Source organism: Pelophylax lessonae (assembly GCF_965119305.1).
Source record: "Pelophylax lessonae genome assembly, chromosome: 8".
Taxonomy (NCBI): Eukaryota; Metazoa; Chordata; class Amphibia; order Anura; family Ranidae; genus Pelophylax; species Pelophylax lessonae.
Genome location: NC_138775.1, coordinates 37,912,261 through 37,935,357, shown reverse-complemented (window position 1 = coordinate 37,935,357; position 23,097 = coordinate 37,912,261). Strand labels below are relative to the sequence as shown.

The 23,097-nt window shown below is 45.3% G+C and overlaps 1 protein-coding gene across 1 annotated transcript in view; it reads left to right on the top strand.

The window, feature by feature from the left end:
* LOC309562139 (deoxyribonuclease gamma-like) overlaps positions 1-23,097 on the top strand; it is a gene marked incomplete at its 3' end in the record, with an annotated part of 59,501 nt that overhangs the window by 5,548 nt on the left and 30,856 nt on the right. Inside the window, exons 2-3 of the mRNA XM_082266265.1 lie at positions 13,836-13,929; positions 20,731-20,819. Of these exons, the coding sequence (XP_082122391.1) occupies positions 13,849-13,929; positions 20,731-20,819 (170 nt within the window). The 5' untranslated portion in view covers positions 13,836-13,848. The remainder of the gene's footprint in view (positions 1-13,835; positions 13,930-20,730; positions 20,820-23,097) is intronic.

Sequence of the window (23,097 nt, the reverse complement as noted above, 5' to 3'; positions counted from 1 at the left end):
TATGTGGCGGATCTAGATATCACCTCAGGCGGAATTCTCAAAGATGGGATAAGGAATTCATAAGCTGCTAACTTCAGTGTCACCTTATTCCTAGGGATCCCTTTCAATGTTTGCACCTCCCCCCACGCTCCCAACGTAGCCCTGAGAGAGGCCAATTCCGGGGTATACACCTCACGTTTTGTCAAGGAAGCCAGTAGCAGGGCTGGGAGTTCCTTATCCGCTACTACTGCCTTTTCCAGGTGGACCCATAGTTTGTCTGGCTCTGGGTCAAACCAAGCTTTTGCCTGATCCAACAGAGCCGCTGAGTAGTACTTCCTAAGGCATGGGAATCCTGTTCCCCCTTTGGCCCTAGACCTTATCAACACAGAGTATGGGACTTTTGGTACTTTGCCCCCCCACAGGAACCTCCTAAACATCTTGTCCATATTGTGAAAAAAGGATGCTGGTATTGCCACCGGTAGTGTCCGAAAGTAATATAATATCTTCGGTAGCACCAACATCTTGAGCGCAGCAATGCGCCCTAACCACGACAGTTCATAAGATGCCATATGCGTTAGGTCCTCCGTGACGGTAGATAGTAATTTAGAGAAATTAACATGGTATGTTAGGGATGTCGGAGCCACCAAAGATATACCCAAGTACGGGACTGATCTAGAAGACCACTGAAAGGGATACTGAGTTTTAAGCCCCTTCAGCTCCCTGGCGGATAGAAAGGTCGGCAGGCACATGGATTTAGTCACATTTAGTTTATAATAAGATATAGCTCCGAAAGCGTCTAGGTGACGCTGCAGGTTTCGAAGGGACCCCTCCGGGGAAGTCAAGGTGAGGATCACATCGTCCGCGAAGAGCCCAATTTTGTGGTCCCTGCCCCCCACTTTGATTCCAGAAATTCCCGGGTCGCTTCTAATGGCCTCTGCCAGAGGTTCCATTACTAGGGAAAAGATAAGCGGGGACAACGGGCACCCTTGGCGCGTACCATTAGTGATTGCAAATTTGTCTGACAGCGCACTCGACGTAAACACCCTGGCCGAGGGCTTCGTGTAGAGTGCCGAAATCGCAGAGAACATGGGTCCCTGAATTCCAAATTTAGACAGCGTCGCCCTAAGGTACCCCCAGTGCACCCTGTCAAACGCTTTCTCAGCGTCCAACGTCAGGAACACCGAGGGCACCTTCCTATTCTCCGCAATCTGCAACAGGTCCAGCATTCTTCTAGTGCCGTCCGGTGCCTGCCGACCTTTCACAAATCCCGCCTGATCCGCTTTAATTAAGCTGGGGGTTACCTCTGCTAGTCTTACTGCCAATATTTTCGCATAAAGCTTGAGATCGGAATTTAAGAGGGATATGGGACGAAAGTTTTGGGGCGCGTCGGGTGGCTTACCAGGTTTGGGAAGTGCCACAATGACTGCTTGCAGCATTTCCTCTGGAAATGAGGAGCGCTGCCCAGCCTCGTTAAACAATTTACATAGAAACGGGGTTAGGGTGTGCGTGAAGGCTTTGTAGTACTCGGCGGAAAAGCCGTCCGCTCCAGGGGATTTATTCGGGGGCAGTGACAATATAGCCGTCCGCACTTCTTCCTCTGTTATTGGGGAGTTTAAGGTTTGCAACATCTGTGCTGACACAGTAGGGAGTTGCAGCGAGTCTAGGAATGAAGCTATAAGGGAGTCCGAGGGCTGTGGAGTATTCCCGTCATCTTTAAGATTGTATAATGATTTATAATAACTGGAGAAGGCATTGGCGATTGCATTGGGATGGTGCACTAAATTGTTCGTTTTGGGATCCTTGATAAAGGACAATTTTGCTTTTTGTTGCCTCTTCCTCAAGTAATTGGCCAGCATCTTACCTGATCTATTGCCCTGTGTATAGAAGCGCGCTTTGGTTAGAAATAAAAGACGCTGATGGTCCTCTAAAAGCCTGCGGCGGACAAGTAGTCTGCAGGCGGTTAGCTCTTCTAACCTAGTAGGGGTGGGGTCCGCTTTATGAGCGGCCTCCAGAGAGCGGAGCCTCTCCAAAAGCAACTTCATGGCCTGGGCCTTCTCCCTCTTAATCCTAGATGCCTGCTGAATTAATAGCCCCCTAGCAAATGCCTTGTGGGCACACCAAAGAGTAAAGATATCCATCCCAGGGGTATCATTATGCTCAAAATACTCCCGGATCCGACCATCCAGCCGCTCCCGGTGGCCCGCGTCCCGGAGCACAGAAGCGTTGTTCCGCCACAGATGAACTGGGGTACTCATATGGGGCTCCGAAACCACCACCGAGACCGGAGCATGGTCAGACCAGGACATTGTGTGAATCGTGGATTTTTCAACCACTCTTAGAAATTGCAAGTCAGCCACAAATAGATCCAACCTGGAATAGGAACCATGTGGGGCTGAGTAGTAAGTGAAATCTTTATCTGTAGGGTTGAGACAGCGCCATACATCATACAAATCAGCTGAATGTAAAAATTTTTGAAGAGTAGCCCTTGCCTTACCCTGGGCGGGAGAGCAGTCAATCTGCGCATCCCCTATGGAATTAAAATCCCCGCAGTACACTGTGAGACCCCTCTTCACACGGTCCACCTTTTTCACAAGTGCCCTCAAAAATCTAAGTTGTCCCTGGTTAGGGGCATAAAGATTAACGATTGTGTAAGTAATGTTATTAATATCACATATCAATATTAGGAAACGGCCTGCTTCATCAGCAACCATATCGTGCAATTGAAAAGCCACAGAGCTTTTAATCGCGGTGAGCACTCCCTTCTTCTTAGGCTCCATGTACACGGGACGTTGTTAAAAGTCCCTTTGAATGCTGGAATTTTTAGGACGTTTGAAACGTCCGTTCAGTCGCGTTTGTACCCGCGTTTAGTGGGCGTTTAGCAGCGTTTGCGGGCGTTTGCGTTTAGAAGCGTTCCTAGAGGTCAAAAAAATTATTCCCCTTTAAAATGGAAAAACGCGAACGCTAAACGCGGGTCATCGCGTTCAGATGCGTTCGGATGCGTTTAGACGCGTTCGGACGCGTTTGTGCGTTTGAAACGCCGGGAAACACACGTTCGAACGCAAATAATTGCGTTCTAAAAACAGTCCCTGAACGCAACTGCCTGCAAATGACTGTAAACGACCTGGTGTACATGGACAGATAAGATAAAATGTAGATGGGTTCAGGGGCTTCTGAAAAAAACGCCCAACTGCTCCTAAACGGCCATTTCCAGCGTCCCGTGTACATGGAGCCTTAGTAGCACCAGAAGAAGTAAAAATATGAGGGTATAATTTATCAGAACACTTAGGTGGTTTGGACCGTGCAAAGTGGGTCTCCTGCACACATACAACATCTCCCCTAAGCGCTCGAGCCTCCCGCCAGAGAGATCTGCGCTTGAAGGGGCTGTTAAGACCATGGGCATTAATGGTGACTATATTAATAACCATCTATGGGCAGTAAAACAAGAGATGGGCTAACATGGCAGTCCATAAATCCAAAAATATTAAAATAAAAGTATGCAGCATTAGCAAGAGAACAAAAATGCCCCCCAGCAGGGAACGGAGGGAACAAGTAGAACTGGAGAAGACAGTACGTGCAGTTCTCATACATTGGCACAGTCACAAACCCCTGTTGGCGACTTGAATACGGTCCGGAGCCACTGTCCTTGGTCACTCGAGTTGTAGTATCCAGTTCATCGTAGAATTCAGTGAGGCTAAAAAATTGTAAAACACAACAAAAGAGAACAAAAAAGGAGTACAGAACATTTAAGGAAAGGCACGGGGTAGACCCCGTCATGCGAAAATATCGCAGGCTCAGGTGATGGGGGTTCAGCTCCTATCACCCGGTCACTCCTGGACTCTGACTCATCCAGGTAGTAAATCCACAAAGGGAAAAGATTATAAAAAGAGAAACAAAAAAAAAAACAATAGGCAGCATCAAAAAAGAGATCCATTCTGAGTAGAGGAACCGCAGCGGGTTCCCAAGACGGTAAGCCCTGAGGCCCAGGGGGATGCCAGTAACTCACTTGTTGACCCGACGCCATTCCGGTTCCAGCCTGGAGGGTTCCGCCCTGGGAGAAGATTCTTGCGGGTCTGGTAGGAGTCCCCATTTCTTGGTCAGCTCAAAGCCGTCCTCCACCGATCTGATGACATACGTACGACCATCTTTAACGATGAGGAGTTTAGTAGGGAAGCCCCAGGAATACTTCACTTGGTTGTTTCGAAGTAGTTTGGTCAGAGGTACCAGCTTTTTCCTCGCCGCCATGGTGAATTGTGATAGGTCAGCATACACTGAAAGTCCATGATATGGTTCCGGCAGTGGAGAGGTGTTCCGCGCAAATCGCATGAGGTCGTCCTTAATGTGGTAAAAATGGATGCGTGCGATAACATCCCTAGGGATTTTATCAGGTAGATGTTGCGGCTTTGGCAGGCGATGCGCACGATCCACCACTGCCTCCACAACTGGTATGTCTGGCATGAGTGCCAGCAGCATAGCCTGTACATATGCTCTCAGCTCCGATGGGGAGACTGACTCTGGGACCCCCCGTAGTTTCACATTGTTACGGCGGGCCCTGTCCTCCAGATCCGCCATTTTGCTCTTCAGGGTCTCCATGTCGTCCCCCCTCGCATTGTGGTCATCCACCAACTCGTTGTGGGCGATAGAGAACTCCGCCATCTTATTTTCCATATGATCTACTCTGCCCCCCAAGTCCACCACCTCCGTTTTAATACCATTCACACAGGCCACTATCTCCCTGTGAAAGGCGCCGTTAATGGACATCAGCATTTCTTTCATGGTGACATCCGTTAGAGGTTGCCCCGTTGTGGGAAAGTCCTTAATGTTGGCATAGAATTCCAAAGTGCTATCTAGAGAGCCAGGGCCGGCGCTGTTGTCCCCAGCGCAGCGGTGCGTCTCGGACCGTTTGGGTGCCGTTTTTTGTGGGCTGCTGGACGGGGAGCCTCCCTGGGATGATCTGCTGCTGGCAGAGGGTGACAACAGGCTCGGATCTCCCCCGATCCCGGGAGGCGATCCGCCCGAGGCTCCGGCGCTTCCAGCCTTTGTATAGGCCTCGGCGCCATTTTGGGGCCTCGGAGTGCTCGTGGAGGAGAAAAAGTCCGTCACCTTACGTGGTCCCCTGCGGTCCTTTCGTTTCCGCATCGTCGCCAGTGGTGTCCCTAAGGGTTGTGAGGGTCACTGGAGTCGGAGTCGCTCACCCACGTCGCAGGAATCGTTGCGGAGAGACCGGGAGCTTCGGAGCTCTACACTCACGCGGCCATCTCCGTCGGCTGCCGGCCACGCCCCCCCAGTTGTTTGTTTTTCAACCACAGTGACATAAAATATCAAAGGAGCAGGATGGAAATGCTTTCTCCATTAAGCACATTTCTAACAGTAATATACTTTTTAAAGATAAGCCATCGAATGTACCAATAAATCTACTAGTATATGATATGTGGCAGTGATGTTTTGGAAAAAGGTGTAAATTGTTACAATGTAATGTTTTGTTTGTTGGTCTTTCAAACTACCTTTCAGAAAAAAGTTAACACAGTAATTGCATAATTGTTACAGGGCAGCCCCAATCAGCATGGACATATTCAGATTTGTGATAAAAAAAAAATTCAAAGATTTCTGAGCTTGAAAATTTTTTTAAACTCAGAATTCTGACTTTTAATCTCAGAGTTGTGTTTAATAAATTTTAGCATGGTCCAAACTTGTAATCTCAGAATTCTGACTTGCAAAGTCAGAATTCTGACTTTTATTCTCAGAATTCTGACTTTGAAACTCAGAATTCTGTAAAAAAAAAAAAAAATTTTCAAACTCAGAAATCTTTGATTTTTTTTTTTTTTATCACAAATCTGAATATGTCCAAATTTTTTTTATGATGGCCCAGGGCTCTTCCATAGGTTGGAGATTGTAAAATTACAACATATAACTACCGTATGTTCTGTGATTATTCAGTGAAGTTGTATTGTCCTTAATGCATCACTTGAGCATGATGTCCATGGTCATAATAGTCAGTGCCAGGACATGGTCACCTAGAGCCCAGGGCGCACATGCCAATAGCACCGCCCTCCCCAAGATGTATAAGCATTAGGTGTCAGCAAAAATCCCCTACCCCAAAACAAATCAAGCACTTATCTGCATGCTTACTCCCTCAGCATAAATTCCCCCTCCCAGTACAAATCTGCCCCCCCCCCCCCCCAGCTCAAATCCTCTCATTCCACATATGCTCCCAGTACAAGTCTCCAAATCACCGAAAAAATTCCCCTACCCCTAAAATTCCACCTTCCATGTTTCAGGATGGAGAGCAGGGAAAGGGGCCGCTAAATATGTAATTTACTGGCCCCTTCCTTTCCTGAATGAACACAGTGAGCAATTGGTACCAATCAATCCTGTGTCCATTCAAAACGGAAGCATAGTAAACTGTGCTAACTATGCTTCAGCTTGTGAATGACCAGGAAGTCTTGGAGCGCATCATATTCATTCATCTGTGCAGCTGAGGCTACAGAGAAAGGGACTGATAAATCAATGTCCTCAGTCACTTTCGGCTGGGGGGGGCTGTCAATTAGGCTGTATGGGGCCCGGTGATTTCTAACAGCAGCCCTTTCCATAATACAGTCATATAAAAATCATATAAAAATCGCCAATGCAACTTCTGCTGATTGCGTTGTTATAATTCTAATGCAAGAGTAGGTTTTGCAGCAGATGAAATATAGATCCATTTAAGCCCTATTCTATCATTCTAAGCCCTGATGAAAGGGAGTTTCGTTGCCCCCAAAACATGTTGAATGTTTTTATGTGACTGTTCCCACTGAGGGAGGCCTGTTTGTTTAGGAGCAGCCAGAAGGCAAATACTGTATGACATTTTTTTATAAATTTATATAAGTAATACTGGTAAATGCAGACACTGATAAATCCCTGTAGGTGCCTATACAAATGAGGTGCTCTTCGGAAGTGCCTGATGCCAGTCGACACTGTAAATAGGTCTCAGCTTCAGGTCTGATTCACGGCCTGTCAGATCTGCATTTCCATCTGTAAAAGTCATGCCAAGCAGCTTGAATCAGGGTAGAAAGATGTCAGGAGTGGCAAGTATAATGTTACCCATACACAATGCCCAAAATCATTCATTACTCAGAAGGAAACTAAAGAGCTAAAGTTCTGACTCAGCAAGGGACTTGAAGGACCTCTGTAGAGAAACCACTGCTTCCACACAGAGACACAGAGAGCAAGTGTCAGTCTCTATATCGTGCTGGCAAGGGATAGGTGGGGGGATTGGGGCTAGAATAAATAACATCAATGTAAAGGGAGAGACGATTCTTTTTAATGTGCACTTGACGACCAATGTAAGGTAGATTGTTTGCTTTAGGGATCGACCGATTTATCGGGGGCCGATATGCACTTTCCCACGATATATATCGGAATCGACCCCTGAGTTTAACGATATTGCTGATATTTCGGGAAAGTACTTGTACCGGAGTGATGCCTACAGCTAGAGGCATTACACCAGTACTAGCGTCCATAGCCGACGGTCGGCTGTCTTGTAATGACAACCGATGCTGCTGAGAAGCCGCTCGGCTGTCATTACAAGGAGCGGGAGGGGACGCCCCCCCCCCTCCCGCCATCTTCCGCGGCTCGCCTGGGTCTCCCGTGCCACCGGGAGACCCGGGCAACCAGCCTGCATGGCCACCGAAGAGAAGACCCAATCAAAGCCGCATTCGGCTCTGATCGGGTCTCCATGTAATAACCCGGAAGTGATGTCATGACATCACTTCCGGGTACTCTGCGCCAAATTCAAAAAAATTACAGCATTCAAAACAGCCAAACTTGGCGTTTTTAATGCTCTTTTAAGTGCAGAGGAGGGATTTGGGGTCTTTTAGACTCCCAGATCCCTCCACAAGAGTACCTGTCAAAAAAAAAGATTAAAACATTTTTTAATGTACGAAAATATCGGCCAATATTGGCCGATACCGATATGCGATGACCAAAATATCAGTATCGGAAATAAAAACGATATCGGTCAATCATTAGTTTACTTCAATGACCACCAAGGTAAATGGACACTTATCCACTAACTAAAGTAAAAATCATACTCCTTTACTGGTCACTAGGGATGATCGAACTTTTGAAAAGTTCGGTTCGACCAGAACACCCGAACTTCACGAAAGTTCGGCCCGGATTTCAGAACCCCATTGAAATCAATGGGACCCGAACTTCTGTAATCAAAAAACACCATTTTTAAGCCCTAAAACCCAATAAATGCCCCTAAAAAGTGCCTAGGGTTCTGGGTCATGCCCCATTAACTATTAATCACACAAAAAAAAGTTCTTAAAAATTGTCATTTTTGATAAAAAAGCCAATTATTGAAAAATTAAAAAAAAAAAAAAAAAGAGATTTTTTTGATTTTTACTTTGGATTTAGTATCTGGGGGGTCTAAAAGGTGTGCATGTGAAGTTTCAGCTCTGTAGCATGTCCAGAACCATGGAAAAAAAAAAGATAATTTTTCAGTAGAACAGGGATGTGGTTCGGGAGCCTCCTTTAACTTTAACACCTATATGATCTTTTTTTCTGGTTCTGGACATGCTACAGAGCTGAAACTTCACAGGTACACCTTTTAGACCCCCCAGACACAAAATCACACAAAAAAAGTTCTTAAAAATTGTCATTTTTGATAAAAAAGCCAATTATTGAAAAATTAAAAAAAAAAAAAGAGATTTTTTGATTTTTACTTTGGATTTAGTATCTGGGGGGTCTAAAAAGTGTACCTGTGAAGTTTCAGCTCTGTAGCATGTCCAGAACCAGAAAAAAAAAGATCGTTTGTATTAGAAAACTTTAAGCACAGGAATATGGCTTCTCTGCTGTAACACCTTGCCGGTTTAATAGCAGGCATTTTTTTGGGTTCTTTGCAGTCAGGAAAAACATCTGAACTTGTGTATAGTAGTACTGTGCACAAGTTCTGATGTTTTGCCTGCCTCCAAAATTCCCCAAAAAATACCAGCAAAAACACACCTGGGCATTTTTTTTTTTGACGCTAACGTTTTTTTTTGGCATTTTTTGGGGTTCTTTTGAGGCAGGCAAAACATCTGAACATGTGTATAGGGGGGATATATAGACATATATGTCTGAATATATACCCCTAGACATATATAGGTGTGATAGTAGCAGAAATAAATGCTTGCGCTAATGAAATCATTTACAGTAATATATTTCTGCTACTATCACACCTATATATGTCTAGGGGTATATATTCAGACATATATGCCTATATATACACCCTATACACATGTTCAGATGTTTTGCCTGCCTCAAAAGAACCCCAAAAAATGCCAAAAAAAACGCTAGCGTCAAAAAAAAAAATGCCCAGGTGTGTTTTTGCTGGCATTTTTTGGGGATTTTGGAGGCAGGCAAAACATCAGAACTTGTGCACAGTACCACTATACACAGGTTCAGATGTTTTTCCTGACTGCAAAGAACCCAAAAAAATGCCTTCTATTAAACCGGCAAGGTGTTACAGCAGAGAAGCCATATTCCTGTGCTTAAAGTTTTCTAATACAAACAATCTTTTTTTTTCTGGTTCTGGACATGCTACAGAGCTGAAACTTCACATGTACACTTTTTAGACCCCCCAGATACTAAATCCAAAGTAAAAATCAAAAAAATCTCTTTTTTTTTTTTTTTTTTTTAATTTTTCAATAATTGGCTTTTTTATCAAAAATGACAATTTTTAAGAACTTTTTTTGTGTGATTTTGTGTCTGGGGGGTCTAAAAGGTGTACCTGTGAAGTTTCAGCTCTGTAGCATGTCCAGAACCCCAAAAAAAGATCATATAAGTGTAAAAGAGGGGTCCCACCATCCCTGCTCTACTGAAAAATTATCTTTTTTTCTGGTTCTGGACATGCTACAGAGCTGAAACTTCACAGGTACACTTTTTAGACCCCCCAGACACTAAATCCAAAAAAAGTCATGCCTGCCTCCAAAAATGCCCGATAAATGCAAGAAAAAGCGCCGTAGAGAAGCCGTATTCCTGTTCTAATAAAAATTATAAGAAAATGCTAATTTTTGGGGGGTTCTGGACATGCTACAGAGCTGAAACTTCACATGTACACTTTTTAGACCCCCCAGATACTAAATCCAAAGTAAAAATCAAAAAATCTCTTTTTTTTTTTTTTTTTTTTAAATTTTTCAATAATTGGCTTTTTTATCAAAAATGACAATTTTTAAGAACTTTTTTTTGTGTGATTTTGTGTCTGGGGGGTCTAAAAGGTGTACCTGTGAAGTTTCAGCTCTGTAGCATGTCCAGAACCATAAAAAAAAAGATCGTTTGTATTAGAAAACTTTAAGCACAGGAATATGGCTTCTCTGCTGTAACACCTTGCCGGTTTAATAGCAGGCATTTTTTTGGGTTCTTTGCAGTCAGGAAAAACATCAGAACTTGTGTATAGTGGTACTGTGCACAAGTTCTGATGTTTTGCCTGCCTCCAAAACCCCCCAAAAAATGCCAGCAAAAACACACCTGGGCATTTTTTTTTTGACGCTAGCGTTTTTTTTGGCATTTTTTGGGGTTCTTTTGAGGCAGGCAAAACATCTGAACTTGTGTATAGTGGTACTGTGCACAAGTTCTGATGTTTTGCCTGCCTCCAAAACCCCCCAAAAAATGCCAGCAAAAACACACCTGGGCATTTTTTTTTTTTGACACTAGCGTTTTTTTGGCATTTTTTGGGGTTCTTTTGAGGCAGGCAAAACATCTGAACATGTGTATAGGGGGTATATATAGGCATATATGTCTGAATATATACCCCTAGACATATATAGGTGTGATAGTAGCAGAAATATATTACTGTAAATGATTTCATTAGCGCAAGCATTTATTTCTGCTACTATCACACCTATATATGTCTAGGGGTATATATTCAGACATATATGTCTATATATACCCCCTATACACATATTCAGATGTCATGTCTGACATCAAACATGTCCTCAAAAAAGCACTGGCAGTGGCAGCCCCTGCAGCATTAAAAAATGCTTGCTGGTGAGAAGCCACATACCTGTCCCGAAGCAGAGAAATGATCATTTCTCTATAGCGGTCACCCTGCTATGGAAGGGTTTTGTCACCCTGCCATAGCAGTCACTGTCAGTTAACCCTACACTACACTACGGTCCCCTGACACTTAACACTTTCCCTACAGAAACTAAATTTTTGAAGCTAACTTAAGTGTAAAGGAGCACTCTAACTACACTAGATATCCCTTTCCTCACACTAAAAATAGCTAAATGACACTTTTAAAGTAAAATTAACAGAACTGCTTCCACTCTCTTCCATGTCCAGTATAACAATGCTGGGAATATGGCGGGGGCGATCTTATATACTGGGGGGCGTATTCACTAATGATTGGTCTAGGGACCCCCTAGTCACTCCAATCACATTCCTAGCATTCTCCTGCCCCCTCAATTGGCTTTTGCTAATGGTTCTGGTCCAATCACGGGCTTTTAAAGCCCATTTCCTGAAGCATTGCATTTTGGGCGGTTCTGGTTGCCGAATTCCGAACTTTTTGGGCAAAAAGTTCTAAATTCGGCCGAACCTCGAACACCCAATGTTCGGGCCGAACCGATGGTGGACCCGAACCGTTCGATCATCCCTACTGGTCACCAATGAAGGAAGCTGGGCCATCTTTAATGCAGGGCAAAAGGGGTAGCCACCCTGGGCCAAGTTATTGTTGTGGGGCCCAAAGCAGCTGCCCCTTCAGCCCATGCTGCACGCAAATAGTTGATAAGTGGATTTGGGGGGGTGGGCCCCATGAAAATGTTTGCCCAGGGTCCAATCAATATTAAAGACAACCCTGGCAAGAAGAGACTATCAGTGTAAAGGGATACTTCTTTACTGTTCACCAAAGAAGGTACTTCTCCATTGACCACTGATGTACGGAGGAATTTTTCAATGGACCACCAACGTAAGGGGATTCACACTGGCCACCAATGTAAAAAGGAACCAGTGAGAGAGAGATTGTTAGTGTGAGATCCGGTGACCCTGCTCAACTCACTTAGTATACACGTGGAGGGGCTCTCTGTAAGCCCATTCACCCATTATGTATACCCCCCCCCCCTTCGTTTCTGAAATCCTCAGACTGAGGATGTGTGGTATTTTTTCAGTGTCTTATAGATTTTCAACTAGCTGGTCGATTCACATGCTGCTATTGATGACCCTGATCTTATATCTTTTCCGTGGTGCTTTCCCCTTGGGTCAGCTACAGTTATTGGTGTCTCCATCTTCTGGATTGTTTGGCATTTTTTTGCCTATGATTGAAGTGGTGTTAATTCAATTGTCTTGAATCCTGAAGAAGCCCCTAGCTTTGGGCGAAACACGTAGATCCGGAATTACCCACATTTGCTTCAACCATTATTCTATGCCTAGTGAGGCACACCATATGAAATAATGTATTGCTATTGCATTATCAAATGTTAATGGTTTTTATTGACATATTAATAAAATGTATTGTTTTTAATTATTGCTTAGGTGTGAATTTGTGCCTGGCACCTCTAAATCCCTCTTATTTGTTTCCATCCCTTTTTCTCCCAAGGGAGGGAAAGGGGGTGGGATCTCCCTCCTTTCTACTTTAATTTCTCAGGGATAGTGCCTTGGCACATAATCACTATTGGTGTCTTTTATGGTGTTAGAACAGAATCTCTCCCCATCTTCCCCCCTCTACAATGTAAAAAGAACAATCAAAAAGGACAGATCCTGCAAGGGACCTGAGGAAGGAGGCTCCGCCTCTGAAACGCGTTGTCCGTAGTAACAGCAGAGGCAGTGCACCCGTGTCTTGAATCTCCCACCTCGCAGCTCCGTACAACTTGTGGCTCCGGCTTTGGCTGAGGCTCTCCTGAGGCGCCGTAGATTACGTTGGTATAGTGCGCAGGCGCACTAGAACCAGCATCCGGTGACCAGGCAACACAGGAAGTGAAGGAGAGCGGGGATACAGCGACGGCAGCCGCGAATGAGGAGACCGCAGAGTCACCATCTGGAGGGACGGGAGGAGCGAGTAGCTCCTGTTGGAATGCTGTAAAGCGATTGTCTTAAAGGAAAAGTGTGAGTGCAATTCCAATGTACTGTGTTGTTGTCCTTTATTAAAGCGTTATTGCCCGAGGTTGCGTGCGCTTTTCTTTACAGATTTGAATTACAATCTAAAAAGGAACGTCTCCATGGACCACTGATTTAGGGAGGGATTTTTCCATGGACCACCAATGTAAGGGGGATTTACACTGGCCACTAATGTAAGGCGAACATTTACAAATAGGATTCTGTCTTTTCCACTAGCTACCATGATAGTTGGGGCATTTATTAGTGTGGGCTGTCCATTGACCATAAATGTAAATGTAAATTTTTCTACATGGGTATCTCTAGTCCAAGCATAGTTGCGCTATTGGATCAGCATGGCAGCCAGGAAACGAACATTTTTAGAAGGAGTTTTAGCCATGGGAGATCTGTATTTCCCTTACATGTTCTTTAAAAACTATTGCCTAACCTGATGTTGTGTGGGATTAGTGAACAGGAAGTCGGCTGTGTGGTTAAAAAAAAACACATATTACATCATCTTCAATTGAAACATTCAATTCATATCTGTCTCCAGCTTTCATATATTTGTCGATGCTTTACATTGACCGCCTTGTAATTTAGAGACCCTTCGCAGAATACATAAAGGAATGACAATGCATTTTCCTTGCCATACTTGAGCTAACTTTGTTTTGCTTATCTCTATCTTGGCGGAATAGCTGTCTTTCAGTTTCAGTTCAGTGATAAAGTCACGCGAAGGAAGAAGAAGAACGATTTGTGGTTTTTAGCAATTTGAGAAAACTAAAAATGGAACGTGTTTGTTGTTTTTATCCTAGAAGGGCTAAAAGAATGAAGGTCGCTTCATTTAATGTCAGAAGGTTCGGGCTGAAGAAATGTAAAGATTGCAAGGTGTTTCCAATCATCACAAAGGTGAGTTTAACAAAGATAAGATATATGTAATAATGCAGGGCCTCACTTATCTAAACGTGTAAAAGAAATTTGTTTTCTAATTAGTATCCAATCAGATTGTAAAGCCTGGTACACACTAATTTTGAACGAAAAAAAAAAAAAAACAGTCAGCTCTGGTCAGAGCCGCTGTACTAGCTGTGCAAAGTTAGTACAGTGATCTCCCCTGTTGAGCTCTTGTGTTCTTACAGGGGGACATCCCCCCCCCCCATTCCCCGGGACACCCCCCGCCAGAACACTCCGATCAGCGCTCTCCGACATTGGCCAAGAGCGCTGATCGGGAGTCAGTCTGCAGCTGGTTTTCTAGCATGCTCGTCCGACAGAGCCGGCCAAACGGACACGGTGGCATACACACCGGCCGAATATCGACCATTTTTTTTTTTAACCGGCCGATGTCTCCTGACATTCGGCCCGTGTGTACAGGGCTTTAAGCCCCATACACACTGGGTGTTAAGCCTGGGTGCATGGGACTCAGGGCTGACCCAAGACATTGTGCTGCCTGGGTCCAAAAATGAAATGCTGCCCCCCACCCCCCCAAAAAAATAAATAAAAAAAATCACGCCCACTAATAGGCCCCCACATCCAATATTTTATATCATGATAATTAAAACTAAAATTTAATTTATCAGGAAGTCAGATTTACATGCAACAGCTCCTTGTCCATATGCAAAATCATATGACATACCATTATGTTCAATTCCAAACCACAAACTCCAGTATTATTTTATTTGTCTGAATGTCTGACATCATTGCGCACACCACAATCACATAAGGGACGTTCCCTGGAGGAGACGCTCCGCCTCCTCCAGGGAACTCAATAGTTTGCACTACGGACGGCAGTATGAGATGGGGAAATGCCAGTAGTAACGCACCACAAACCGATGATACACAAAAGTGCTGGAAAAAAATCTTGGGTGTCAGTTTGCTGCCCCTCTCAAAGTGCTGCCTGGGTCCAATGGACCCAGTGTGACCCATAGTAGGGCCGGTCCTGATGGGACTCCAGGGTGTAGCTGCATGAGGAAGGCACAAGTGCACTGGCCAGCCCTGCTGCCGGCAACCTGTGAAACTCTACGAGATGTTGACGGCTGCTGGGGCTAGACTTAGGGCAGTATGCACCAATGGATAAATGCCCGGAATGCAAGAAGTCCTGGGTGTGCTTGAGCTCTATTCCCCTACAGCCTGTAGGAAAAATCCACACCACACACATACACAGCAATTCTCCCCTTGTTGCTTTTAACTCAAAAACTTATAGCCCAAAAATTAACCTCTTGAGCCCTTCCAATACATGCCTTATGGGTGAAAGCAGTTAATGATGACTTTTTCAGGAACACTTAAATTGTTACTAAACCCAGGAGCTTGCATTCACTATATCTGGTCTCCCACAGTACACAGAACATGGAAATGCAGTTATTTTAGTAAATATAAACTGCTAAATACCTTTTCTTATCAGCAGTATATAGCAGTCTTATAAATTCTGTCAGTGTCTGGTTAAAGCTTGTAGGAGGAGTTTTCTTTCTACTCTGTCTTATGAGGCTGCAGAACCCTTGACCCTCTGTTTGGACAATGCTGATTGGCCCTATGCTGATCACATGCATCCTTCCCAAGAAAAAAACTCTCAAACTGAGCATGTGCAGAGTGCCCCCAATCCTCTGTACTGTCAGGAGATGGATTGGTGACAGTGGAAGGGGAGGATCAGAGAAGACAAGATCAATCAGGCTTTTTACACAATGTGGAGGATTAACCCCTTAGGCTCCACAGTAAGTATAACAAGCATGCTTTACTGCATATACACACTGGTTTTACTGTTATGGGTTTAGTAACACTTTAATGTACCAACATAGAAGTAGCCCTGGCAAATTTGCAAAATGATGGAATGCCTGGCTGGATGTACCAGGTCCAGCCCTTCTATAGCTGATTAAAGATAGGTTACTGTGCTGATCCATAGATATTCATGTTTTATGATATTGGTCTCCACCTACCCCCATATTTCTAAATACAGTCAATGCCACACATTTGATTTCAGGGGTTTGAACTCTGACCCAAATGTATAACCACATCTACATACGTAATGTGTCAACAGTTTAATTTAGATATAGATGACTGACCCTTTCTGATTTATGTAGAACGCGTGACTTTACAGTCTTTTAAAGCCCAGGGTACAACATCCTCTTTTCTCGAAAGCTTTACTGTTGTTTGTGGGTTTCCTAATTACCATGGCACACCTTACTTATTATATCATAGACGTACTTTAATATGAGAATAATTGTGAGCTATTCTACTGGAAACTAAAGCTGGGACCAGCTGAGATTCAAACCATGTATGAGCAGGCTGAATGTATTCAAGTCGGATTTTACATGTGATTGTTGCTGGCGGTTGTTAAAGCCGCTAGCAGTAATCACTGTGTTCTCATGGTGGAGAAGGGACCCTGCGCCCCCCCACTGGGAGAACACAATGGCTCCACAATGGCTCCTCGTGAGGGATTCCCCCATCAACACTGATTTTGTTGATGGGGAAATCGAGTGATTTTCTTTTCTGCAAGAAAATCCATCTATGGCCGGCTCAGATCTTTTAGAGATGTTTACTCTATCTACCTGTTGCACCTACCAATATGGCAATTCGGTTAAGCTATTGTCTGAAGATAATGCCTGTTGAACCTTTTTTTTTATCTTTTTGTTACATTTTTTTAATGTTTTTGTCCCCTTCTCTTTTTTATTTTTTGAGATTTTGTATTATGACCGAGTGTTGTTGAGTCGAACAGATGTATATAATGTATGTAAAAACTTTTCATTTAAACTATCTGAGTTAAAAAAGAAAAATCCACTTTGGGCTGGAATTCCTCTTTCACAAGACTTTTGAATGTACCTTTATGAGAAGTGGGAGTGGGGGGTCTCAGCATACATTTGCTTAAATTTTCATTTTTCATCAAGCCCTTTTAATAAGGTAATAGACTATATGCTAAATGCAACAGCAAGGTGTCCCAAGCGCTAACCCGGATTTGGATTCACACTGTCCCTATGGTAGGGCCCACCCAGTGCAGCCATCACAGTTAGTATATGGAGGTAGTAAAATAGGCAGGCAACAGAAAGGACAGCGCTATCTGGGGGGATGATGACCACTACTTCCTTGTAAATGATGAAGGCCAATGGAAAGTCTCAATACAGTTTATTGCACACAGGGCCGCTGATAGAAATCATGGGGCCCCGTACAGCCTAGCTGACGGGGCCCCCTTAAGCCCCACCCATGGCCCCACCCCAACCCCGCCCCTGGTCACATCCCAGCCCCACCCCCGGCCCCACCCTAGGCCCCGCCTTTAAACAAAGTGCAGTTTTGTCTTCAAGTGATATTTACCTTCCTCCAGACAGTTTTGGGTTACTTCAAATGAAATGGAATCAGTATACAGAGGTTTACTTTTTCTGAGAGATATTAAAGGAACACTCTAACCACCACGACCACTTCAGTGATCTGAAGTGGTGATGGTGGTAGGAGTCAGATACACTGCACATGCTGGGATATTTACAGTTATGTGCTGGGGGATAGTTGCACCCCTAGTACCTGTGACTTAGGTAGCTAGAACATGTCATGTCGTCCTTATTCATACGTGTATGAACAAGGACATGACATATTATGACAAAACACAACTAGTTATTAAAAAACATATTGTAACAATTGACACACGCTAATGCACATACCTTTTCTAAGACTGCTGTCGGTTACTGCAGGCGGGTAATGCTGGTGGTTACTGCTTGCGGGTAATGCTGGTCATGCGGGTACTCTGGAAGAAGCAGCGGCTGCAGTAGAGAGCAGAGCTGCTGCTTCCTGTATCTAAAACCAAAAAAAAGAGACTAAGCGCTGTGATAATCATGTGCCTATAGCTGCCAGAGAGGATCAACCTAGGGACCGTGAGGATGCTAGGAAAATGCACACAAAAGAGTCGCTTGGGAGTCTCACCAGGAGACGCTTGGGGCTGTGATGAAAAATACTAATGCCATTGCAAATAAAGTAAAACAACTTACTGTTTATTAAGATGAACAAGGGAAACAGTTAAAATAATAATACTGTCATGTGCTTTCTGCTTCACTGACCCTTTAAGACAAGCCGAGTGTTCTGGTCAGTGGATAGAGCCGAATAGGAGCCAATCCTGCAGCTGTCTAAAAAAGGCTGGGAGTGCTGGGAGAAAAAGGACAACCTGTTCCTTGTAATGCTAACCCCAGTGGACTGTGTAACATACCATGGGGGACTTCCAGCGGTCCGCTTGTAGACACACAAAGGGCTCTGTCCAGGCAAAGAGGTGGAGGGGAGATCAATGGCGATGGAGCCGAACACTGCAGCTGGAGGATGACGTCACCGCTGTGAGCCGACCGACAATCCGATGGTATGGGACAGGCCGCACTCGGCTACTGAAGGCCGTGTGATGCTTGGACAAAGCCATCCCATACCACCAGAGTGTCGGTCGGCTCACAGCGGTGACGTCATCCTCCGGCTGCAGTGTTCGGCTCCATCGCCGTCGGTCTCTCCTTCGGCAGACATCCTAAGTCTCCTGCGGCAGCTGGGAGATCGCACGGCAGTTGCGGGTGTCCGTGAGCCACCAGCCAAAGGTGGGAGACTCCCGCAAGTCGCGAGAGACTTGGGATGTCTGTGATCGGCTCCAATACCCGGAAATGTAGAATCTCATATATATATATATATGATCCTGTGCAGCGCGAAGGCCCTGTAGCAGTAAATCTGCTACGGGGCAGTCAGCAACTGGTTAAGATCATCAGCATTATGATAACTCTGTCGTGTGTATGGTAACATCCATGCCATATTGTGCTTCAGAGACAGTGCCATCCATGCCATTGATGCAATGCCATAATGCATGTGCTGCAGAGATGGTGCCATCCATGTCGATGCAATGTATGTGCTGCAGAGACAGTGGCATTCATGCCGATGCCATGTATGTGCTGCAGAGACCGTGCCATCCATGCCAATCCAATGTATGTGCTGCAGAGACCATGCCATCCGCTGTAGAGCACCTACATGGCATTGGCATGAATGACACTGTCTCTGCAGCACATACATGGCATCGGCATGGATGGCATGGTCTCTGCAGCACATACATTGGATTGGCATGGATGGCACGGTCTCTGCAGCACATACATTGCATCGGCATGAATGCCACTGTCTCTGCAGCACTTACATTGCATCGTCATGGATGGCACGGTCTCTGCAGCACTTACATTGCATCGGCATGAATGCCAGCAGACAGTGCCATCCATGCCGATGCAATGTATGTGCTGCAGAGACTGTGCCCTTCCAATGCCATGTATATGCTGCAGAGACAGTCCCCCCATGCTAATGCCATGTATGCGCCGCAGAAACAGTGCCCCCCCTTCCAATGCCATGTATCATACATGGAATTGGCATGGGGGGGGCACTGTCTCTGCGGCACATACATGATATATGTGCTGCAGAGACAGTGCCCCCCCATGCAAATGTCATGTATGTGCATCAGAGACAGTGCCCCCACCCCATGCCATGTATGAGCTGCAGTCAGAGACAGTGCCCCCCATGCCATGCATCATACATGGCATGGGGGGAGGGCACTGTCTCTGACTGCAGCACATACATGGCATGGGGGGGGGCACTGTCTCTGTCAGAGACAATGCCCCCCCCCCCCCCATGCCATGTATGTGCTGGCGCTGCAGCTAGAGACAGTGCCCTCCCGCTCCCCCCTCATGCCAAAGCCATCCCCCAAGCACACACCTGTTGTAAAACACTTGCGTCCTCCTCCTGTCTGGACTGCTGAACTCACACTTTAAAAAGCAGCTGCCTCCTCCTCTGATTGCTACACAGCCTACTACAGTCTACACCGCTGTAGCTTCTAAGCTGAGTTGGGCTGTCACTCACTGAGTCACTCACAATCACGAGTCTCACACAGCACAGGCAGCCTCTGTCTCTCGTCGCAGGATGAGTGGAGAGCAGAGCAGAGCTTAGTGCCGGCCGTGGGCGGAGCCGCGGAGGATAATAGATCCCTCCGCCAGAGAAGGTATAGGCATTCAAGGCAAAGTGAAAGTGCAGACAGGCGGCCGGGACTTGAGCCGGACGGCGCCCTCCGTCAGCGTAGAACGCGGCGCGGGGCTGATGACATGATGCGCCGGCGCCCGAAATAGAAAAAATAGTCCCAGACTCCCCCCAGCACACAACATCGCAGAGGGGCCATAGAAAGAAAAAAAAACACACACACACAGGCGCAGCCTAAGATGCATGCAGTAAGGCTTTTTTTTTTTTTTTTTGCGCTGTTTAGAGATTTCACCGGGCCCCCCTACTGAGCTGAGGACTCCGGGCCCGGTACAACAGGGCCGGTTGTACTGGCCTATCAGCGGCCCTGATTGCACATAATTGCATTAAAACCTTTAGTCAATAAAAGCCAATACAGTACTGTATATGCTAAATGCCACAACGAGTAGATTCCAATCTGAATTGATATTTTAATGGTTTTACAGCAAATTTAAAATTTGATCCAGGTAATCAGCTGTCCCGATTTGAATGCTATAAAAGGTGTATCCAATTTTCGGCCAAGTATGTCTAGATCTTGGTTTCCGAAAGTCACAGGGGAACTTATAGTTTCTGATTCAATTGCAAAAAAAAAGCTATGAGATATAGATTTGGCTTTGTATGAGTATATATGTGGCAGCCCACTTTTTGTTCCTCTGGTGTTTGTCCTTTTCAAAGTTTCTAGCTGCAGGCCAAAGATGATGAAAAAACAATCTCCATCCTTGTTTGCAGATTGTATCCCGTTATGATATCATTGTACTCCTGGAAGTTTTTGATGCAAAAGAGAAAGCTGCAAAAATGCTTGTAGACCAGCTAAACAGGTAGGTGTTGAGATTAAAATACTATTATTACTATTACAGGTATTTATATAGCAGCTACAATTTACGTAGCACTATACGTATACAGTATATTGTACACTCACATCAGTCCATTCCCTCAAGGAGCTTATAATCTAAGGGCCCTAACTCACATTCATACTGTACATACACATACTAGGGCCAGTTTACCTACCACTATGTCTTTGGGGCATGGGAGGAAACCAGAGTACCCAGAGGAGACCCACAGAAGCATAGGGAGAAAATTCAAACTCCATACAGAAAGTACCAGGATTGGGATTTGAACTGAGGAGCCTAGTGTTGCATAGGAGAAACTCTACCACTAAGCCACTGTGCCTAATAAACTTTTAACCACTAAGCCACTATGCCTATTAGGATTTACATAGTATATAGACATTGGTGTGTAAGCAGGACCCTGATTCATCGCCAGCGATCGTCATGCTGGCCCAAGGCACCTCCCACCATCCTCATGCAACCATAGGCATGCGCACAGGGTGTGCCAGGGCACACCCTAATCACCCCTTGTGGTGCAGATTCCCCCTGTTTAGACCCCTAATATTTCACCAAAGCTCTCTAACTAGGCTAACAACAAAAAACAATAAAACTACAGACACCAATCTCTACCCTACTGGCATCATCAGTATATACACATGGATATGTGTTTGGGCTTTGGGGTGCACACCCTAATGCAATAGGCTGCGTACACCTATGCATGCAATAGGAACGATGTAGGGTACCAGACACCGGCAACATGGAGCAACTCCGCCATCTTGGTTACTCATATTCCCCCCCTCCCAAGGCCCACCTCCAGCACTAAAGGAATGTCTACATGTTCAGCCTTTTTAACCTTTACTCTAGCAGGAAAACAGCATACTTTGCCACAGCACACATTCATCTCTGCCTCTTTACACCCGACATCAATAGCACTGTACAGTTTAAATTAAACCTTACTACAGGGATGCCGACCAGTGCTTCCAGTTCCCTCACTGTAGGGTCCTTTAGGTGGTTTCTCCAACGGGTTCACTTACGTGGTGGCATGTTAAAGGTAACCTCTTTCCATCAACCTCTGTACTACAGTTCTTACAGTCCCAGATTATAAAGAGAAAGGCTAGCCCAATACCAAGTATCCTCCTGAGGGAGGAGTTTCCCTAAAGGGGTACTAACCCCTGCTTACACATGTACAGTGCCTCCGCTCCAGTGCTGAAACAACCATATTAGATGCCACAATGCCCCATACAGGAAACACTCCTGTCTGGTGCTTAAAAAGATGCCCATGACAATAAGTTCCACCCTGAATGTACCTTAAGTTGGCCATACTCCAAATTTTGATCAGTCTATGGGCTCCTCCACTTGACAGAAGATGATTGTTTAATTAACTTCAGCCCAAGGGAAATATTAGAAGATTTTCCACCGATCAGTGGATGCAGCCAATCATTGTATTCCGATCCATGCATCGATCCTGTGCAGATGTACAAACTGGGATGCATTTGGAGATCTGCAGAAAGCTGTCAACCTGTCATTGATCTGAACATGCTGCCAGCACAGGGCTGCACAGAGCACCTGTGCAGGTGTAGACAGCCTTTTGCACAGGTGTATTCACTCTTGTGAATGTGACCTTACGGCGCTTTTCCACTGCATGGAACCGTACCGGTTCGGCACGCTTTTGTGCTTTTCCACTGCTGGTACCGCATGGTATAGTGTCGGAACGGTTCGGTACGGTACGGTATAGGTTTGCTTTTCCACTGCATGGAACCGAACGGTACAGCTCTGAAAAAACAGTACCTACTCAATTGTGGTTCCAACAGGTACCAAACTGGTACCATATCCCACAATCCTTTGCATGCAGTCACTACTAGCCACTGATTGGTCAGAGAATCCCACCCACCCCGTTGTTATCCCACCCACTTAACTTTAGTACTACTTTAGTGGAAAAGCAAACCTATACCGTACCGTACCGAACCGTTCCGACACTATACCATGCGGTACCAGCAGTGGAAAAGCAAACCGGGCCAAGCAGGGCCGAGTAGAGCCGAGCCGGTACGAGCCGGTACTTGCAGTGGAAAAGTGCCATTAGATTGTCTTTAGATTTAAAGTGTAACTTCACCCTTATGCCTTGTACACACGTACCGATCGTCGGCCGAACGATCGGCCGTCTTTTGTCCAGGGCTGTCGTGTCTGTTGAAAAGTGCAAAAGACTGCACACGAATTTTGTCGGCCAACAACAGCCGACTGCAGAAGTGATGTCATGTGATGGTTAACTTTC